General features: G+C 42.9%; 1 protein-coding gene across 8 annotated transcripts in view; it reads left to right on the forward strand.

Annotated features, from left to right (window-relative positions):
* The window catches only part of LOC127007252 (regulating synaptic membrane exocytosis protein 2-like), a 157,241-nt gene that overhangs the window by 105,645 nt on the left and 31,314 nt on the right, over nucleotides 1-20,282 (forward strand). For all 8 annotated transcript variants that reach the window (XR_007760131.1, XR_007760132.1, XR_007760130.1 and 5 more), the window contains exons 14-18: nucleotides 2,472-2,596; nucleotides 8,671-8,795; nucleotides 15,124-15,203; nucleotides 16,937-16,995; nucleotides 19,576-19,748. Coding sequence is in view for 4 of the 8 variants with exons in the window: in XM_050877986.1 (XP_050733943.1) it covers nucleotides 2,472-2,596; nucleotides 8,671-8,795; nucleotides 15,124-15,203; nucleotides 16,937-16,995; nucleotides 19,576-19,748 (562 nt within the window). In the remaining 4 variants the exon portion in view is untranslated. The remainder of the gene's footprint in view (nucleotides 1-2,471; nucleotides 2,597-8,670; nucleotides 8,796-15,123; nucleotides 15,204-16,936; nucleotides 16,996-19,575; nucleotides 19,749-20,282) is intronic.

Here is a 20,282-nt window from a genome sequence, read left to right on the forward strand (position 1 = left end):
TGGCGTTGTCGATACCTGTGCAGAAGGACAAAGATCCGGATCTTCAAGTCCCTTGTGCTCCTTTTTACTCTATCGTTGCGAAACAAGGACATTAAATAGGGACTTGGAGAGGCGGAATGATACCTTTGGTAAAAAGTGTCTACTCAAAATCATTTGATATCGCTTGTATAACTTTGTGTCAAACCGGTGACTACTCTGTGAGACTGATTCGACATTTATTACCCGCATTGTCCGTCAGCCCCAACTCCATCTTTACGGGCATGTGGTACGCTACCCAGAAGGCGACGCTGCTCATCGTGTTGTCTCTGTAAGAGACAATCCTGAGTGGAGGAGGCCAAGGGGACGCCAAAAGAGAGTTCGTGGCTTGAGTCGATAGATCCTGCCGGGAGGTACTAAGGATGAGAAGGTGACCTTCATGGAGACTTGCCTGGAGAGACCCCAGGAATTGGCGTCGTAGAGTGGGCTAGGCGACGCGCCCCCCGGCGTGTGCCCCTATTGATTGATTGATTTTTTTTATTGACACAATTGTTTATGATGATGGTCCATATTCTTAAACATTCCGGCGCCCAAGCTCACATTTTCAACAGGGCTTTCGTAGGATTTTTGGATAATTTTACGACCCTAGTGGTAGTCTGACTCCTTCTATAGCGTGAACTTCAAACAACACTCATAAGAACCCGAGTGATCTCCCTTTTGGATACTGGAAATGGTTGATGTGAGAGGTGGAAGCGCTCTGGCAGCGTGTATATGTTTGCTGGCTTGCTCTAGTTTGTGTTGCCGTATTCACGACCTATCATTGCCTAACAAAGGACCGGAACGTGGAGAGGTACGCAGTGTAACACATGGGTTTCATATTAAGCTACATTTGTATAGAGGATTGAATAGGCCGAGCTAAAGGGATGAACAGAGGTATTGATGGAAGAGTTGTACATTCATACGCGGATTAATAAGGGCTCGGATAAATAGGCAAGTATAGTGTGCCACAATTGCAGACATTATGATGAGTCGAGGACAGTGCGAGTGTTTGTATTTAGTGGAATATTTCGGTGTATTGTTGTTGAAATGTTTATTGTTTTCATTTTGTCCGAAACGCCGATTATGACTTCAAATTCAAACAAAAAGTGAAGAGAGGAAAAAGTAGAGAAGAAAAAAGTGATATATTACCGGGTGCTCTCTCTCTCTCTCTCTCTCTCTCTCTCTCTCTCTCTCTCTCTCTCTCTCTCTCTCTCTCTCCTACACTCTTCTCATGCCTCCATTTTATTACGTTCACTTCCGCAGTAGTTGTTTCGGACCGGTATCATAAATTTAAGGATTTTTTTATCAACCCTCCGTTTATCGGCCATTTCGCACCTTGCCTTTGATTCACGGGCAGGTCACGTGGAAGGGCGTCGGCTATTACTCTTGTCCGTGTTCGCTCCCGGAAATCTGTTACTCTCCTGAAAAGTTTACTCTAGTTCGTGTGTCGGTAGTTTGTATGTTAATTTATTGTTTACCTTATGTTCCCTCCGCTCCCCAGTGAGATGCGGCGTAAAGGAAACAGGAAGCCCCTCAGCGACCCCTCTCTTACCTGTATTCCGCGTTACAGCCTCACCTGATCTTACCTGGCCGGGGAGAGGAAGAGATTACCTGTTGAGAAAATCATTATTGTTATCGTAGTTACTCTTGTTATTACTGAAGCCGGAGAAGGAGTAGGAGGTAGAGGAAGCGGAGGAGGAGGAGAAGGAAGAAGAAGAAGAAGAACAAGAACAAGAAGAAGAAGAAGAAGAAGAGGAGGAAGAGGAGGAGGAGGAGGAGGAGGAGGAGGAGGAGGAGGAGGAGGAGGGTAGGCCATCCACATAAAGAATAAGTGAATTAAAAACACTCCCGCAGGGGGCTCCACAACCGCCACTTTCCCGAAAACGCCGCAGGAAAAATGAGAAAGAAAATTAAACTCTCAAGCAAGCAAGAGAAAATTAACCTTCCGCTGAGGCCACTGATGATTACGTCCATATTTCACCCTACCTGTTTGTATATATGTGTGTGTGTGTGTGCGTGTGTGTAGGTATGAGGTAAGTGCGTATGTGCGTAGGTGAATGTGTACAGAGCAAACCTTCACCTGCCTCTCTTTCTCTCTCTCTCTCCTTATTTGTTGCCATCGCCTGACCTACGTATGACTGTATGTGTGTTTGTGAGATGAGTGTTTAGGTGTTTGGTTGACTGAGTGTGTATAAACAACTCATCTTTACCTCTCTCTCTCTCTCTCTCTCTCTCTCTCTCTCTCTCTCTCTCTCTCTCTCTCTCTCTCTCTCTCTCTCTCTCTCTCTCTCTTTTACCTGTTGCATCACGCTGCCTAGGTATGACTGTGTGTGTGTCTGTATATGTATGTGTGCGTGTGTGTAGGTGTGAGATGAGTGTGTAGGTGTTTGGTTGAGTGAGTGTGTATATACAAGACTAATCTTCATGTGTCTCTCTCTCCCCCTTACCTGTTGCAGCGCGCGGCCTCGGCATGCGAGTGGTGGGCGGCAAGGTGGGCTCCGACGGTCACCTGTTTGCCTACGTGGTTTGGACGGTCCCGGCCGGCCCAGCGGAGGCGGCGGGCGTCGTGCAGGGGGACAAGGTGAGTCAGGGAGAGTGGGGAGATTTTGTATTACCCGCTGTGTGTGTTGCTGTTCTACATGAGTGAGAGGATGAGCTGGAAAGTTTATGTAGCTTATACTTTATTATACTTTATTTGTGAGGTAGAATAATAGAACTTAATGTATAGTTCAGAAAAAAAAATATGGTGAGTCTCTGGCAGGTTCTGTATATTTAGCTCTTTGAAGTAGGACAAAGGAAATTGTTTGAGCCTGCTCTGTTTATTTTGAAGTTTAAGGTAAGTTACTAGGGAATTATTGGGGCTTCCTTTCTTCATGGTTGTTTCTAAGGGAAGGAGGGGATGGTGCTGTAGCTGTGCATGTGTTGCTGTGAGACACGGTAATCACTGGATCCAGCGCTTTTTGTATTGCTGTTTAACTCGTCTGCTGCGATTGGCACGGATTTGGTCTTCCCTGGTAGCCTGGTAAAATATAGTCGCAGGTCTTTCTCTGCCTCTGTGGTGGATAGTGGATTGTTTCCCATGTGGTATTGGTGTACTGGATATCCCCTCCCAAGGTGCAGGACTTTACGTTTTTCTTCATTGAATTGTAGCAGTCACTTTTTGTTCCATTCTTGTTGCTTGATAATGTCTTCTTGTAGGAAATTCGCACTCAAGGGGTTAAGTCGAGGGAGCACAGGAGAAAGGTTGGGTTGAATTGTTTGTATTGGCCTGTTTGTTTTACTTTCTCTCCTTTCTTTTGTTTGTATGTTTTTTTTTCTTCCTTTCTTAACATCAGTTGTAGGAAAGATGTTAGAGTCAATTATAGCCCGGAGCATTCGGGACCATCTAGAAAAGCAAAATTTAATTCATGATTCACAACATGGGTTCACAAAGGGTAGGTCTTGCCTTACTAACCTGTTGTCCTTCTACACTAAAGTAATCGAGGCGGTTGACAGAGATGAAAACTATGACATATTATATCTAGATTTCAGTAAAGCGTTCGACAAAGTCCCTCATCACCGGCTATTACTAAAATTACAGGCTCATGGCGTAGATGGGAAAGTTTTGAACTGGATCAGGGCGTGGCTTAGTGGTAGGAAGCAGAGAGTGCAAATCAATGGTAGGAAATCTGAATGGGGCAGTGTTACGAGTGGAGTCCCACAGGGGTCGGTGCTGGGTCCTCTGCTTTTTATTATTTACATCAATGACTTGGACACAGGAATTAGTAGCGATGTCAGTAAGTTCGCAGATGATACCAAGATCGGTAGAGTAATCTAATCAGACAGGGACGCTACCGTTCTCCAGGATGAGCTTGACATACTATATGATTGGGCGAGGAAGTGGCAGATGGAATTCAATGTCGGGAAGTGTAGCATTCTGAGCGTAGGTAGGAATAACCTCTTACACAATTACTCCTTTAATGACACTCCTCTAAGCAGGTCTGGGCTTGAGAGAGACTTAGGAGTCCTAGTGAGCGCTGACCTCCGTCCTAGGGCTCAATGCATTCAGGCTAAAAATCGGGCAAACAGAGTACTAGGTTTCATCTCAAGGAGCGTGAGCAATAGGAGCGCTGAAGTCATCCTCAAACTTTACTTAGCACTAGTTCGACCTCATCTCGATTATGCAGTTCAGTTCTGGTCCCCCTACTATAGAATGGATATCAAGATGTTAGAATCTGTACAGAGGAGGATGACAAAGATGATTCAGGGGTGAGAAACTTGCCTTATGAAAACAGGCTGAAGCAGTTAAATCTACACTCTCTAGAAAGGCGAAGGGTGCGAGGAGACTTGATCGAAGTTTATAAATGGATGAAGGGATTTAATAAAAGGGATGTCAATAAAATTTTGAGAGTGAAAGAGCCAGGTAGGACGCGTGGCAATGGTTTTAAGTTAGACAAATTCAGATTCAACAAAGACATAGGCAAGAATTGGTTCACCAATAAAGTGGTGGACGAATGGAACAGGCTTGGGAGCCATGTTGTGGGTGCCAATACCATAGATACATTCAAGAAGAGGTTAGATAAAGCCATGGATGGTGAGGTAAGGTGGGGTTGAGTGTCCAGGAGCTGCCTTGTATAGGCCAACCGGCCTCTTGCAGACTCCTTACGTTCTTATGTTCTTATGTTCATTTCTTTTTTCCATTTTTTTCTCTATATTATCTTCCCTCGTTTCTGTTTTTCTTTTCCTACGTTCTTTCTTACGTTCTTACTTTATTTATTTCTTCCTGCTTCTCTTTATTTCTCTGTCTTCTTTTTAACACCACGAGCGCGTCTCACACACCACCTAACCAACATTCATCGCTCCTACACGCTGAGTAGAGGTTCACCATTCTCCGATATTGCGGTCTTTGTAATCTCTTTCTTCTCCTTGTTCCTTCATCTTTTTCTTACCCCATTTCTTTTTTACCGCCGTGCCAGAAGCGCCGCCACTCTCTCTCTCTCTCTCTCTCTCTCTCTCTCTCACACACACACACACACACACACACACCGCTAATTTGCAGTGAGTCTTCTCATCCTCAATTACTGCATTTTTTTTCTTCTTATTTCATTTAGTTTTTCCCTTCTCGCAATTTCTTTCTTTTTCATTTATTCTTTTTGACTCAGTACCAGGAACAATTCTCTCTCTCTCTCTCTCTCTCTCTCTCTCTCTCTCTCTCTCTCTCTCTCTCTCTCTCTCTCTCTCTCTCTCTCTCTCTCTCTCTCTCTCTCTCTCTCTCTCCCCCCCCCCCAATGACCAATAACCTTTCCTCCTGATCAGTCGGGAGTGGCTTGTCTTTCATTTCTTCAGTCTACCCTTTTTTGTCATTTTCTTTCTCTTTTCTTTTTTCTTCTTTTTTTCTACCTCAACGCGAGCACCAAGAGTCATGTTCTGGGGACTTGCAATTTAATTCTTTGCAGTCATTCTTCTCCCTTGCCTCTTGTTAGCTCTTCCACTATTTTTCTGTTATTTTCTTTCTCTCGTGCCTTCCTGCAAGAAGTCTCTCTAATACATTTAAGCAACTTCTTCCGCTTCTCCGATGTGGGGCTTTTCATCTTCAATTATTGCAGTTATTCAGTTAGTTTTCTCTTGGGTTTTTCCTCCTCACTCACATTTTCTTTCTTGCTCCATTTTTTTTCAGTATTTGGAAGAACTTTTCACATCTTATCAACCAGCTGAAGATGGTTTGGGTTAATCTTGGTTTATATTGGCTCATCTTGGCTCATCGTGGTTCATCTTCGCTCATCTTGGCTCATCTTGGTTTATTTTGGTTCATCTCGATTCATCTTGGTTCATCTTGGTTAATCTTGGGTCATCTTGTTTAATTTTGGTTCCTCTTGGTTCCTCTTCTCTCATCTTGGTTCACCTTGGGTCATTTTGGTTCATCTTGGAGCATCTTGTAGGAGAGAATCAGCGGAGAGACAGAAAGACAGACACGGACGGACGCGGGATCGAGAGCTGTACACACTTTGCGGAGGATGATCACCGTCCCTCCCGCGCCCGTCTGCCCATGACTCAACTTGGACCAGAGGAAGAGATTGAAGTTGATGAGGACAACGAATGACATATCTTGGTCTTATAATATAAACGTTCCTTTCGCTTCCCTTGGGCTTTAGTTATTATTGTGGTTATTTATTTTTAAAGAGGTTGGGTAATAATTCATGTCGCGCTCCTCAGATTTTGCTTGTTCGTTTTCTTTATCTTGTTTCTCTTATTTATCTTATTTCTCTTGTTTATTGTTTTATCTTGCGTTTATTACTTGCGTTATTTACTTATTATGATAATGAAATAAGGCACTTAGGTTGTTTACTCTGATTTCTCTTTTTTTTATATACTATTTCGTTTCCGATGTTTTTTTGTTATTTCTTTCTTTATTTAAAAAGTTAGGTTATTGATGTGCTCCTAGTTTGCGTTTAAATCTAAGTTTTGTGTCCTCTTTAAAATATTCGGATTAGCATATTTCCATTCGTATCATGCTCAAAGTTTCCCGTCTCAGTATTTCCGTTCGTTCGCGCGTTTGTATTATTCAGTTTCGTAACTTTTTTTTCGAACAAACATTCACCGGATAACTAATATTTTGCTTCCAACAGCTAATGTTTGCAACAACACCACCACCATCGCCTCCGCCTCATCGACGTTCCTATTGGTCCTGTTTTATGATCATTTTTATGGAGATGTTTACCTCGTGAAATTCGAGTATACATCCACCGAACGACTATTTCACTCTTAATAAAAAACACTGCCAGCGCCTCCTCCTCCTCCTCTTCCTTCTCCTCCTTTTTCTCCCGCTCCTCCTCCTCGTCTTCCTCCTCCACCTCCTTGTCCTCCTCCCTGCCTCCCTCGCCACTTTCCCGTGTTTACGTTGAATTACACTTGCCCCAATTTCTGTTTTAGCTTCATGATTTATTTGCTTGACGTTATTCGCGGAACACCTCGCGCTTCGGCAACTCGCGAGCCGGATAAAGCCAAGAGTTTGCTCAGCTTAACGAGAGAGGGAGAGAGAGGGGGATGGAGGAGAGAGAAAAAAATATGTTGTGTAAATTCAAGTATTCGGTGTTTATTTTCCGACTTATTAATACAGAAAGTCGCTATTTTTTTATATAATTGTGTTTGTATTTGTAAGGGGGAGAGAGAAAAAAATATGTTGTGTAAATTCAAGTATTCGGTGTTTATTTTCAGACTTATTAATACAGAAAGTCGCTATTTTTTTATATAATTGTGTTTGTATTTGTAAGGGGGAGAGAGAAAAAAATATGTTGTGTAAATTCAAGTATTCGGTGTTTACTTTCAGACTTATTAATACAGAAAGTCGCTATTTTTTTATATAATTGTGTTTGTATTTGTAAGTGGGAGAGAGAAAAAAAATATTCGTAGGAGCTTATCATTTCGACTTAGATATTCAGAAATTCATGAGTTACTTTTTTAATCATCGCGTGTGTAAATGTGTTTGTTAGTTCGCTTGTGTGTGAGAGTGAGAGAGAATATATGTGTATCGTGTATATATGTGTGTTTAAAGGGACGAGGGGGGGGGGGGGGGGGGGGTGGGGGGGTGGATGTTAGTTCGTTAGTGTGAGGGAACGTGTATCGTGTATATATGTGTGTTTAAAGGGACGAGGGGGAGGGGATGAGGGGACAGGTGGGGTGTCTGGGTCAAGGATATGTATGAGAACCAATTTTTTAGCGTCTGTGTATTTGTTAGTTCGTTAGTGTGAGGGAGATAGAAACGTGTATCGTATATATATATGTGTGTTTGAGGGGACGAGGGGGGGAAGGCAGTGAGGGAGAGGGGGGGAGGTGGCTCTGGGTCCGGGCTATGTGTGAGAAATCCATGTGGTGTCATTATACAGCGCGTCGAGGCTGTCTCTTTGAAAGGCGGCTTAGCGGTGATGGAGGTGCCTCATTAAGCGCGCGCGGCCTGAAAGCAGGTAATTAGATGGATGCAGGTTATGCGGACGTACGGACAGACAGGTGGATGCACAAGTAGGTAGTCAGGTAGGTAGATAGCGATAAGTAAATAGATAGATAGATAGAAAAATACACAAATAGGTAGTTATATATTAATAGGTAGCTAGATGGACATTTAGATAGGTAGATAGATAGATAAATGGATGGATAGATAGATAGATAGATGAATAAACGGATAGATGGACAATTATAAGCAGGTTTTGAATATATAGATAGTAAGATAGATAAATAGAAAAATACACAAATAGGTAGTCATATATAGCTAGATGAATTGATAGATAGATAGATAGACAGAGATAGATAGATAGATAGATGGAATAATATTAAGCTGGAAGGATACACTAGCAAATACACAGATAATATGAGGCATTTTTTTCCGATATGTTTATGTAATTCGTGACGGTAATGAACACGTGGAGTTGTTTTGCCGATATATGAATAATTTTACTGATTAATTATTGGATTGGATACTTTGAGTGGGGTAAGACTTGATTTAACTTTCTCCTCCTCCTCCTCCTCCTCCTCCTCTTCTTCCTCCTTCTCCTCTTCCTCCTCTTTCTCCTTTTCTTACCACTATTATCACTACTACTGCTACTACTACTACTACTACTACTACTGCTACCACAACAATAACAACTCCTCTAACTCCTCCTTCTCTTCCTCCTCCGCCCTCAGGTGCTGGAGTGGAACGGCGTGGGGCTGACGGACCGGAGCTTCGAGGAGGTGTGCAGCATCATGGAGGAGGAGGTGCACCCCCAGGACGAGGCTGTGCACCTGCTAATTGAACACTCCAATGACCTGTGAGTGTTACTGCTGGAAGAAAAGTTGTAAAGTTTCGTTTAGTCGGCGCAACATCTGTGGTCATACTGCTGGAAGAAGGGTGTAGGGGGGAAGGGGGCAGAGGGAGGTGGAGGTGTGAAGAAGAGGAAGGAGGAGAGAAGAAGAGTGGGGGAGAGAAGAGAGTGGGAAGAGATGGGGAGAAAGAGGGGCTAAGGAGGAGAGAGGGGAAGATGGAGGGGGTTAAATGAGGAGAGAGTGGGAAGAGATGGGGAGGAAGAGGAGTTGGGAAAGTAAAGAGAGGAAAGAGATAGGAAGGAGGAAAAAGGTTGAGGGAGAAGAGAGTGGGAAGAGATGGAGGAGAGAGCGGTTGAGAAGTGGGTAGAGATGGAAAAATGAAAGGAGTCGGAGGAGGAGAGACTGGGGAGAGTGTAAGATGGGGAGATGTTTGGGAAATGCACCAGCTTATATAACATTCCATTAACCTGTTGGAGACGCGGGGAAGAGGAAGAGAGGGCGGGGAGGGAAAGGGGAGTGTCATAGGAAGATAGGGTGGGGAAAAAGAGTCAGAAGCAAAGGAGGAGGAGGAGGAGGAGGAGAAGGGTGAAGCGTATGGAAAGTGGAAGGGTTGGAGATAAATGTGGGTGAAGGGGAGAGAGAAAAAAAAGAAGAGTTGTTGGGAGATTGGAGAGGAAAGAGAGAGTTGAAGGAAACGAAGGGAGGAGGAAGGAGAAAGAGTTGAGGGGACATTAATTTGTGGAAACGGTAGAGTTAAAGATAAAGAAGGGAGAGAGAAAAGAAAAGGAGAAGGAAAGGAATTGACAGTAAAGGAAAAGGAAAGAAGGAAAGTTAGGAAAAAGGAAAGAGAGTGTATCTGAGACAAGAATGATACAGATACCAAAAGGTTCGTAATAATAAAAGGAGGAAAAAGGGATGTTTGGATATAGAGAGAGAGGGATATAGTGCTGCAGGGAAGGGGAGGAGAGGGAGAAGGAAGAGGAAGAGCATGCAGGGGGACAGTCAATATATTCCCTGATGTGGTAATTGGTTCGTGGAAGGAATTTAGGGAGAATGGGAGGAGGAGAGGTAAAGGAAGGAAGCAAGAAAACACGGTAGGAGAGTGGGAAGAAGGAAGGAGAGATGGAAGGAGGGAATAAAGCAATAGAGGGGAACGAAGGGTAGGCAAGCAGAAGAACGAAAGGAGGGAGAAAGATGGAAAATAAAAGGATGTAATGAAGAAAGGGAGGAAGACAAGGCTGAAGATAACAAATGAACAAGAAAAGGGGAAAAGAAGGGTGGGAAGACAGAGGATAAAAGAAGGGAAGGAAAGCAAGAACGGAGGAAACTGAGGGACGAAACTAGGGGAAAAGATGATGAGGAGAAAGAAGGAAAGCAGGAAACAGAAAAACGAAAGGAGGGGAAGAGAAAGAGAAGGAGGAAGAGGATAAAAGACTAAGGGAAGGAAGGAAGAGATGAAGGACGAAAAAAAATATGAAAAGGATACTTAGGAGAAAAAAGAGAAAGAAGAAAAAATGAATGAATGAAGGAAGGAAGGAAAAGGAGGTGGGAAAATTAAGGGAGGATAAATGAAGAAGGGAAGGATGAGAGGGATGAAAATAATAAAAGAACGAATGAAAATAAGGAGAAAAAAACGGAGGAGGAAAGAGAAAAATAAAACTGAAGAGGAAGGAAGGAAGGAAGGAAGGAAGAAGAGGAGAGAGAGGGGAGAAAATTGGGTCATGATCTGTTTTGATGGAGTGCAAAGGTTGGAGAGAAGATTACGAGGGAGATGTCCTTGTCCTGGGATGAAGGGAGGGAAGGGAAGGAAAGGAGGGGATGGGAGGGAGGGAAGGGGAGGGGAGGGGAGGGGAAGGGAGGAAGGGGTTAAGGGACGTAAATGTGATGGAGTGTAAATAGGACAAGTCTGCTTCGTTAATTAATTGTAGTTTTTTTTTCTCTCTCTCTCTCTCTCTCTCTCTCTCTCTCTCTCTCTTTCATCTCCAAATCACCAAACGAGAGAGAGAGAGAGAGAGAGAGAGAGAGAGAGAGAGAGAGAGAGAGAGAGAGAGAGAGAGAGAGAGAGAGAGAGAGAGAGAGAGAGAGAGAGAGAGAGAGAGAGAGAGAGAGAGAAGGGGGGGAGGGGTCATAAAGCCATCCATCACGCCCATGACTCAGCCACTCACCGCACACTCATTAAGGGGCCGATAATTACGTGTCCAGGGAGGGCGGACAAAATAAGTCTTTTCATTTCTTAATCCGTCTGCTTTAGTCTGTCTGTCTGTCTGTTTGTGTCTGTTTATCTGTGTTTTTTTCAGCTATTAATTTATCAAACTCTCTCTATATGCATGTGTCAATCTGTCTTTATTTACTTATATATTTATCTCTTTATTTATTTATTTATTAATCTATTTATTGTCTCATTTATTTACCTCCTTTTATTGATCTATCTATATATTGTCGGGTATTATGTGGAGATTTTTATACACCTGAGACACGGGCACGTGGCACGTTACCCAGATGCTGATCCTGCTCATCGGGTTGTTTCTGTAAGAGACAACCCGGAGTGAAGGAGGCCAAGGGGACGCTCACGGAGTTCATGAATAGACCAAGTCGATTATCCTGCCAGGAGGTAGGCTACTCAGGATGGGAAGGGGCCTGAATGGAGACTTGCTCGGAGGGACCCCCGCACTTGGCGTCGTAGGGTGGGCGAGGCGACGCGCCCCCCGTCGTATGCCCCCATTGATTAATTGATTGATATAGCAGTTCTAAGCACACACAAAAAAGGAGGAAAATAAAAGATGGAAAAAGAGCCCGGGGAATGTCTGCTATGCAAAGAATGGGAGGGGTGAACAATGGAGCTCTGCATATCTTTATTTGTCTGTCTGTTTCCTATCGTTTTGTCTATCTAGCTATATACATGTCATTCCGCTTGTCTGTCTGTCTCCATCCGTCTATCTATGGCCATCTCTCTATCCCTCCATTTTTGTCTGTACTGCTTATCTTCCTACTTGTCTGTCTGTCTGTATAGTTATGTAGTTCTGTCTGTTTTTACATTTATCTGCCACTTAACTTTTAGATCTGCAGCCATCTACAAGTACATATACATACAGGCCGTCACACAGATATTTAAACATGCATACAGACAGACAGACAGGCAGATAGAATGACAGACAGACAGACAGATCAGCAGGCAGACAACCAGACAGACAGACTTTAACCTACAGATACACACACATACATACATCCAGTACAAAAATGTTTCCATAAAAGCAGAAAGATACAAATTGTCCATTGAATAGTAATAATAATAATAATAATAATAATAATAATAATAATAATAATAATAATAATAATAATAATAATAATAATAATAATAATAATAACAATACAAAATCATACAAATAAACAATACTTACTTTCCATGAATATAAATTGCGCCTCTCCACCACGTCAAGTAAAAGTAAATAAATAAATAAAAAAAGCAAAGAGAGAGAGAGAGAAAAAAAAAACGAAATTATCCACGAAATCCAGTTTTCTTTCACTCGCTTTCATTTTTCGAGTGTTATAATTGATGGCTTAGGGACCACAAGTTTTCCCTTTCCCTTAATATTAAACATGAACACAAATTTGATGGATACTGACGGAGGGGAAGGGACGCTGCAGAGGTAAGGAAAGGGTGAGCGTTGGGGAGGGAAGGAGGGATGGAGGGACGGAAGGAGCGTAGATAGGGATAGGAAGATGATGGAGGAGAGAAGGGAGACGGTCACGGGAAGGGGAAGAAGGAAGGATGAATGGAATAAGAAATGAGTTTGATGATTCTGGAATGGGAAGATGATGGAGGAGGGGAGAGAGATTTTTACGGGGCTTAAAGTTGGAAAGGTGAATTGAATAAGAGGTGAGTTTGATGATAAGGGGAGTAAGGAGAGGGACGAGGAAGATCTGGGTTAATTATATGGAGTAGGAAGAAGAGAAGTTGTTGAGAAATAAAAAAAATGGTTGTAAGTGGAATATGAAGAAAGAAGAGAAGGGTAAGGAGAGAGAAGGAAGGGACGTAAGAGCTATTAAGACAGTTACGCAAGAAGTGGTTATTCCTGAAACAGTTCAAGGTATCGGAAATTACAGTGTTTTTCTTACGAACTCGACGAGAAGAAAATGAAGTAAGTAAAGGAGGAGGGGAAGATATATGAAAGAGGAGGCATGAAGAGAGAAAGAGGTGTATGATAGAGAATACATGAGGAGGAGGAGGAGGAGTAAATGTGGAAGGGAGAGAAGAGGTCTAGAAGAGGAAAAAGATGAGAAGAAAAGGAGATATATGAGAAAGAGGACATGAGGAAGAGGAGCAGGAGGAAAAGGCAGGATAAATGGGAGATGATACGATAAATATTAAGATGACATGAGAGGAGGAAGAGGATATGTATGAGAAAGGGGTTATGAGGAAGAGGAGGAGGAAAAGGTGGGAGGCAGCGGAGGCGGAACAAGGTTAGGGTAAGGGGGAACGGAGTATTGAGGGTAAAGAAGAGAAGGTGGGTGAACACGTGAAGACAATTTGAGGTTAATTAGCGCTCTTAATGACTCCTAATTATGTTTACTCGTCACCTGCTGCTCCTGCTCGGCGTCTCGCATTTCTATTCCTAGGATTTTATTTCCGGTAATTAGCTATTCTCGTTTTGTGGGAGGTGGAATTTTGCTGTTTCGTTTCTTTCTCTTGTCTTTGTTCGTTGTCTTCGTTTTCTCTTCCAACTCCTTTTTTCTTCTCCATTTTTGTCTTCGTCTTCTCTTCCAACTCCTTTTTCTTCTCCATTTTTGTCTTCGTTTTCTCTTCCAACTCCTTTTTCTTTTCCATTTTTGTCTTCGTTTTCTCTTCCAACTCCTTTTTCTTCTCCATTTTTGTCTTCGTTTTAACTCTTGTCCTTATTCTTACCCATCTGATACATTTCGTTTTTCATTTTCCTCCTCCTATTTCTCCTCCTTATATAAAAGTCTGGCTCATTATTTACTCATCATCTCATTACGTCATCCTAGTGGTAACATCTTCTAAAATATGCATTGCGTCACCCCACAGAAAGGGTCTCTCTCTCTCTCTCTCTCTCTCTCTCTCTCTCTCTCATCCCACAACTTTTAATATATTCGAAACACGTTTTTGTTGGTCTGTTCAATTTTTTTCGCGTGCGTGTCTCCTGTCTCGTGTTGTCTGCTTCGAATCTCAAGCGAACGAAGCTTCGAATCTTTTATTTACGGTAATGATGATAAATTTCGGTTTATCAATGGACGTTCGACGCGGCTTCGTTATACGCTTCGCCGATTGCTGGTTATTTATTTCCACCTCATCGCTATCTCTTCCCCACTCTGCGCTCTCTCTCTCTCTCTCTCTCTCTCTCTCTCTCTCTCTCCTGACATTGGCAATCCCATAACTCAGGTGTATCCAAATTTCGCTCACTCCTGGGCATCCACGGGCCATTTCCTTCGTAATGTAGCGGCCGTTAATGCTGCCCGCGTCTCCTCAGCATTCTTCAGGCGTGCGTTGCTGCGTCTCGGTGGTAAGCTGTTTGCCGTCTGGTGGGAATGTTGTTTATATTTTATCTATGCCACTGATAATACTTGTGCTGTTGATGGTGCTGTTGCTATTATCTCTACTACTACTACTACTACCACTACAAGAACTTCCCTGTAAATCGAACACACACCGTCAATCAAGAGCACATGAGCGACCAGGTGGAGCGCAGGTGTGGTAATGAGCGCCGGCCAGGTAATTGCAGGTGTGGAGAGGTGGACTAATTGCGAGCCTGGAAGTTGATAAGGCAGATGAGCCCATTACAGGTTAATTACTGCCGATTACTGTTGTATGTGAGCCAGGAGGAGAGGGGGGAGGATAAGAAGAAGGAGGAGGATGAAGAGGAGGTGGAGCTGGATTATGAATAGGAGGAGGAGGAGGAGGAAGTAGATAAAGTGAAGAAAAAAAGAGGAATAAGCGGTGTAAGAATAATAATAATAAGATTAAGATTAAGAAGAAGAGGAGGAGAAAGAGAATGACTACGAGGTATAAGAAGAAAAAGATTAGAAGAGGAGGAGAAGGAGGAGGAGGCGAAGAACAACAGCAATAAAAAAGAATAATAACAATGATGATAATAATAATAAGAATAAGAATAAGAATAAGAATATGAAGAATACGAATAAGTAAAAGAAGAATGACTTGCTAAACAAAATTTAACTAAAAATTGTCGTAAAACTCCTTCCGGTTCCTGTAATTATACATTCTCTCTCTCTCTCTCTCTCTCTCTCTCTCTCTCTCCCGCCCTTCCTTTTAATCCGTCCGCTGAGCATACACCTTTTTTTTTCTTTGTTCCCCTGCAGACGCTCCCTTGATTACGGCGATGAGCACAGTGCCTTAGTTACGCAGAAGAAGGGATCTCTGGAGGGCAGGACCCCCTCAGGTGAGTGTTAATGAAGGGAAAGGTGTTGCTTCGGGCAGGTGCGGCAGGTGGGGAGGAAGGTAGTAGTGATGGGGGAGTGGGAAGTAGAGGGTGTTGGTGCGTGATATTGTGTTGTGTGGTGTTGTGTGTGTGTGTGTGTGTGTGTGTGTGTGTGTGTGTGAGAGAGAGAGAGAGAGAGAGAGAGAGAGAGAGAGAGAGAGAGAGAGTGAGTGAAGGTCATTTACTGCCAAACATCGATCAATCAAACTCTCACATCAAATTAAATATTCTTGCTAACCAGACGAAGATTTAGCAATTATAAAACATATCAGCTATCGAGTGCAGAAGAATTTAAAACACTTAGGTAAAAAGTATCAAAAATAACGTCTTTCAGTGTGTAGGAAAAAATGAACTACAAATATATATAGTACGGAATATGATGGACATACATTGATCGTGTAAATAATGTTAGACCCAAAGCAACTGCAATAACATGTCAAGCAGGAGAACATTGATCCTCAGGTGATTGACTGAGTGATAGACACGTAGAAAAGCAGACACACTGATTGAGAGGCAAATAGATAGACGAACACAGATGCACAGATGGAAGTGTCTTGGGAAAATAAAACAGACAGATTGATGACTAGATAGATAGATAGATGGATTGATAGATAGATAGATAGATAGATAGATACATTAATAGAAAGTTACATGCATTCACATTAATAGATAGATAGGAATGAAAGGATTTACATAGAGGTAGAAAGATAGAGAGATAAAAAAAACATAGATTAACAGAAAGGAAGATATATAAATGGATGGAGAGAAAGCAGAGATTGAATACAAGAAAATAATTAATACATAGACATTCATGTTTCTTTGCTTTCCGTGACTCTGACTCCGAGCCAAATTTTGCCCGTGAATCAAATTGGATTTCTGATCGACACCAGTAAATTAAAGAATGCATGGTAGCCCGGAGAGAGAGAGAGAGAGAGAGAGAGAGAGAGAGAGAGAGAGAGAGAGAGAGAGAGAGAGAGAGAGAGAGAGAGAGAGAGAGAGAGAGAGAGAGAGAGAGAGAGAGAGAGAGAGAGAGAGAGAGAGAGAGAATGTTAATGTGTAAGTTTTTGTGTGTGTGTGTGTGTGCGCGCGCAATACATAACATATTAAGATGGCTCCAAATGCTTGTTTTTTTTTTCGCTTGTGTGACCTAATTATCACGTTGGTAGGAAAATATATACCTTTTTGTATGTGCTTAGCGAAATTATGGAATGAGAGGCGCAAGGGGTTCTAGTGGTAATTAGGTGTTTTTGTATCGTGATGCTAATTAGTTAGATGACATTATTATTAGAACGCTAAGGCTGCTGATTGATGATGGCTGTGGTGGTGGTGGTGGTGCTGTGCTTCAAAAATAGTTGTCAGTGGTGCGATGTGTGTGTGTGTGTGTGTGTGTGTGTGTGTGTGTGTGTGTGTGTGTGTGTGTGTGTGTGTGTTTTGTTTGATTCAAATTTTCCTATTTCTATATATTTGTGTCTGTTTGTCTGCCTTTCTCAAATGCACACACGAACACATAAATAAACAAAAAAAGAAACACAAAGAAACACACACACAAACACAAGCACACAAGCCCACCTGAATATTCACTACTCTCCTCTACTCCACCAAAAAAACTACATCACCTCCTTCTTGTACGAACTAATCCACTTCCATCCCATCAATAATAACCCTTCCTATGTGCCTGTATTTTCTTGCTTCAGAGGGAGAGAACGACCTGGCTCAATCCGCAACTTCTCGACGCAAGTTGCCCCGAATACCAGTGAGTTACGGCTGCATTTTGTTCCTCTGTAATTCACTTATCCTCCCCTGAGTCCAATCTTCCTAATGGGAGTGTATGTATGTAGGTGACGGGAGGGAAGCAGGGAGGGGAGGGAGGTGACTATACAGGGAGAGACAAGTTTGTAGGTAGCTGATTCGAGGCAGGGCAGGAGGGAAGGTAGGACGGGGTAGAGGGAAAGAGAAACATGTTGATCGAGGGAAGGAAGGTAAGAAAGGAAAAAGGTAGCGAGAGAAGGAGAGACAGGTACACGCATGTGGCTGATAGGAGGCACGAGGGAGAGAGGATTTAAAAAAAAAATGGCATTTTTTCGTGGATGGCCAGAGAGAGGGAAGGAGAGAGGTAGGGAGGAATGGAGGAAGATATATGTAGATACCTGGAGGAAGGAGAAGGAAGACATTCATATACGGTTGAAGGGAGGCAGGAAGGGAGGTAGGGAGGAAAGGAGGGAGATATATGTACATGGCTAGATGGAGGTAGGGTCTAAGGTAGTGAAATAAGGATGGAAATGTACGTAGACTCCCAGCGGGATGTAAGTGGAGTGGTAGTGAAGTAAGGAGGGAGATGTCCGTAGACTGTTGAAAGGAGAAAGGGACACAGGAAAGAAGGGAGATACATGAAGCCAGCCGGAGGGAGGAAAGTCTGAAATTGTGAAGAAAGGAGGGATATGTACGTAGACTTCTTGGGAGAGGAAGTTTAGAGAGGGAAGAAGGGAGGAGAGCATAGAGCTAATGGAAGGCTTTAGGAGGAAGGAGAGGGGTGCTATGAAGGAAAGATCTAAAAGCAAGGAACGAGGTAAGTGGTCGGCTTCTTCTCCACCACGGAATTTTTTGTGTGTATCTTCCGGGAAATTGGTGGGCTGCGTGTGTGTGTGTGTGTGTGTTTTATCTCTTTAGCTTTTTCTTTGCCTTTTATTTTGAGTGGTGGTGAGCTGACTGACGCGTGAGCAAGGTACGAACGGGGATGTGTTTGATGTTGTTGTTTTTTTGGTTGTTTGTTTTTGCTTCTCTTTGCTTTGTTATTTTTTTCAGCACTTCATGTTTGTTTGTTTGTTTTTATTTCGTCTCCTGCATTTTCATTAGTTTCTTTTTTCTTTGTTTCTATCGTCAGTTTTCTGTATGTTATTTTATTTTTTATTTTTATTTTGTACCGACATACACACAGACAATCAGACAAACATAGACAAACTTACTGCACACACACACACACACACACACACACACACACACACACACACACACACACACACACACACACACACTTTATCTTGATTTATACAGATTACGCCGACTTATCAAACAATTATCGTAATGTTAAGAGTTTTAATGAGTTGGAGATCTTTCTTCTTCTATCTTTCACCTTTTCTTTGTTTTCACCGTCCCAACTTGAGTCTTACCAACGGCTCGATTTTACAGCACGTATTACACTCTTTCGTTTTGTGTCTCGGTATTGTGCAGCGAGAATTAAAGTAGTTAAGGATGGACTTTCAAATTTGTAGTGACTAATGCGGAGAAATAAAATAGGATGTGATCTAAAGTCATCGTATTGCATGTCTAACAATTCCTTCATTTCAGTTTAAGTCTCTTCTCTTTTACAAGTATTTAATCCCTTCTACTTTTAGTCTCTCAAAGTCACGTCATGTAGTCACGTAAGAATATGGAAAGCAGGAGGCAAATGCTCTAGCTGCGTTTGGCCTCGGTGTTCATCTCCGTTACAACAGCACATAGTAAAGCCTTCCATTAGCTCTATACTCTCCTCCCTTCTTCCCTCTCTAAGTTTCCTCTCCCAAGAAATCTACGTACATATCCCTCCTTTCTTCAGTATCTTCAGACTTTCCTTCCTCCGGCTATCTTCATGTTTCTCCCTTCTTTCCTGTGTACCTTTCTCCTTTCAACAGTCTACGGATATCTCCCTCCTTACTTCACTACCACTCTACTTACATCCACTCAAGTCAACTCACTTCTGTACCCTTATAAGTCACCTGTATTCCATTAAATCATATTATACCTGCATTAGTCACTCCCATCACTCCCATGTCACTGCTTCGCTGCCGTACGTCACTGCCACCCTTCCCTTAAGTCATATCTTCACTCCTACGATGGTGAGATTTATTAATATTTTATCTTCTTTTTTCTTCCCTCCTTTTCTGAAATCCAACCCATTCCTTGTTTTCCTCATTTCCCTATATTTTTATCTTTACTTTTCTCCTTAATCCACTTTATGATTTTCCATTTCTTTTGTCCACCTCTTATTTCCTTATTCCAACATCTCCACCTCCTCCCCCAACGTCTCCCCAATATCCAACCCTTCTACTCCACTTTTCACTCAAACATCCTCTCTACACCCTCACCTCTCCACCTCTATCTTTCACTCAACACTTGCTTCACCACCTCCTCCTCCCTCTACCTCCATCTCTCACTCCTCCACTTTTCACTCAAACTTCTCTTCCACCCCCACCCCTCCATTCTACCTCTCCCTCCATCATCCTACTCTCTCCAACCTTCGCCCATTCCCTCCGCCCTTCACCCCAACACTGTACACCTCTCCCCATCACCTGTGTAGGGGGACCTGATGCGCGACCCGGTGAGCGGCAAGCTCCAGGTGCAGCTGTGGTACGACCAGGACAAGTCCCACCTGATCGTGACGGTGGTGTCCGCGCACGACCTACGCTTCAGGGACTCGGCCACCTGCGGACCGCCCGAGGCCTTCGTCTGCCTGCGTCTGTATCCTTTCAGGTGAGTGTGAAAGTGCGTAGGGAAAGATTTAGTCGGAGGGAAGAAAATGAGGGAAAGATTTGGTCGAAGGGAGGAAAATGAGGGAAAGATTTGGTTGTATGGAGGAAAATGAGGGAAAGATTTGGTCGTAAGGAGGAAAATGAGGGAAAGATTTGGTTGTATGGAGGAAAATGAGGGAAAGATTTGGTCGTAGGGAGGAAAATGAGGGAAAGTGGTCGTTAGGAGGAAAATAAGCGAGATGATTAGTATAAGTGTGTTTGAACAGTATCCATTCGTAGGCGAGTGTAAAGGTGTGTAGACAGGTCAGGTAGGAGGGAGGCAGGTAGGGAAGGTAAATCAGTGTTAATTCATACGAAAAGGCAAGATTTATGGAGACAACAAGAGCTACACATGCATGGGTATTTATTGTTAGCGATTTTTTTTTTATTTACTCTTGTTTATGTCCTTTTTTGTTTGTTTTCGGAAAGTGTGTGACTGAGTATGGAAACAAATGTGAGGTGTTTAGGGGGAAGGGAAGGGAGGTGGATCTAGAAA

Source organism: Eriocheir sinensis, chromosome 35, assembly GCF_024679095.1.
Source record: "Eriocheir sinensis breed Jianghai 21 chromosome 35, ASM2467909v1, whole genome shotgun sequence".
Classification (NCBI taxonomy): Eukaryota; Metazoa; Arthropoda; class Malacostraca; order Decapoda; family Varunidae; genus Eriocheir; species Eriocheir sinensis.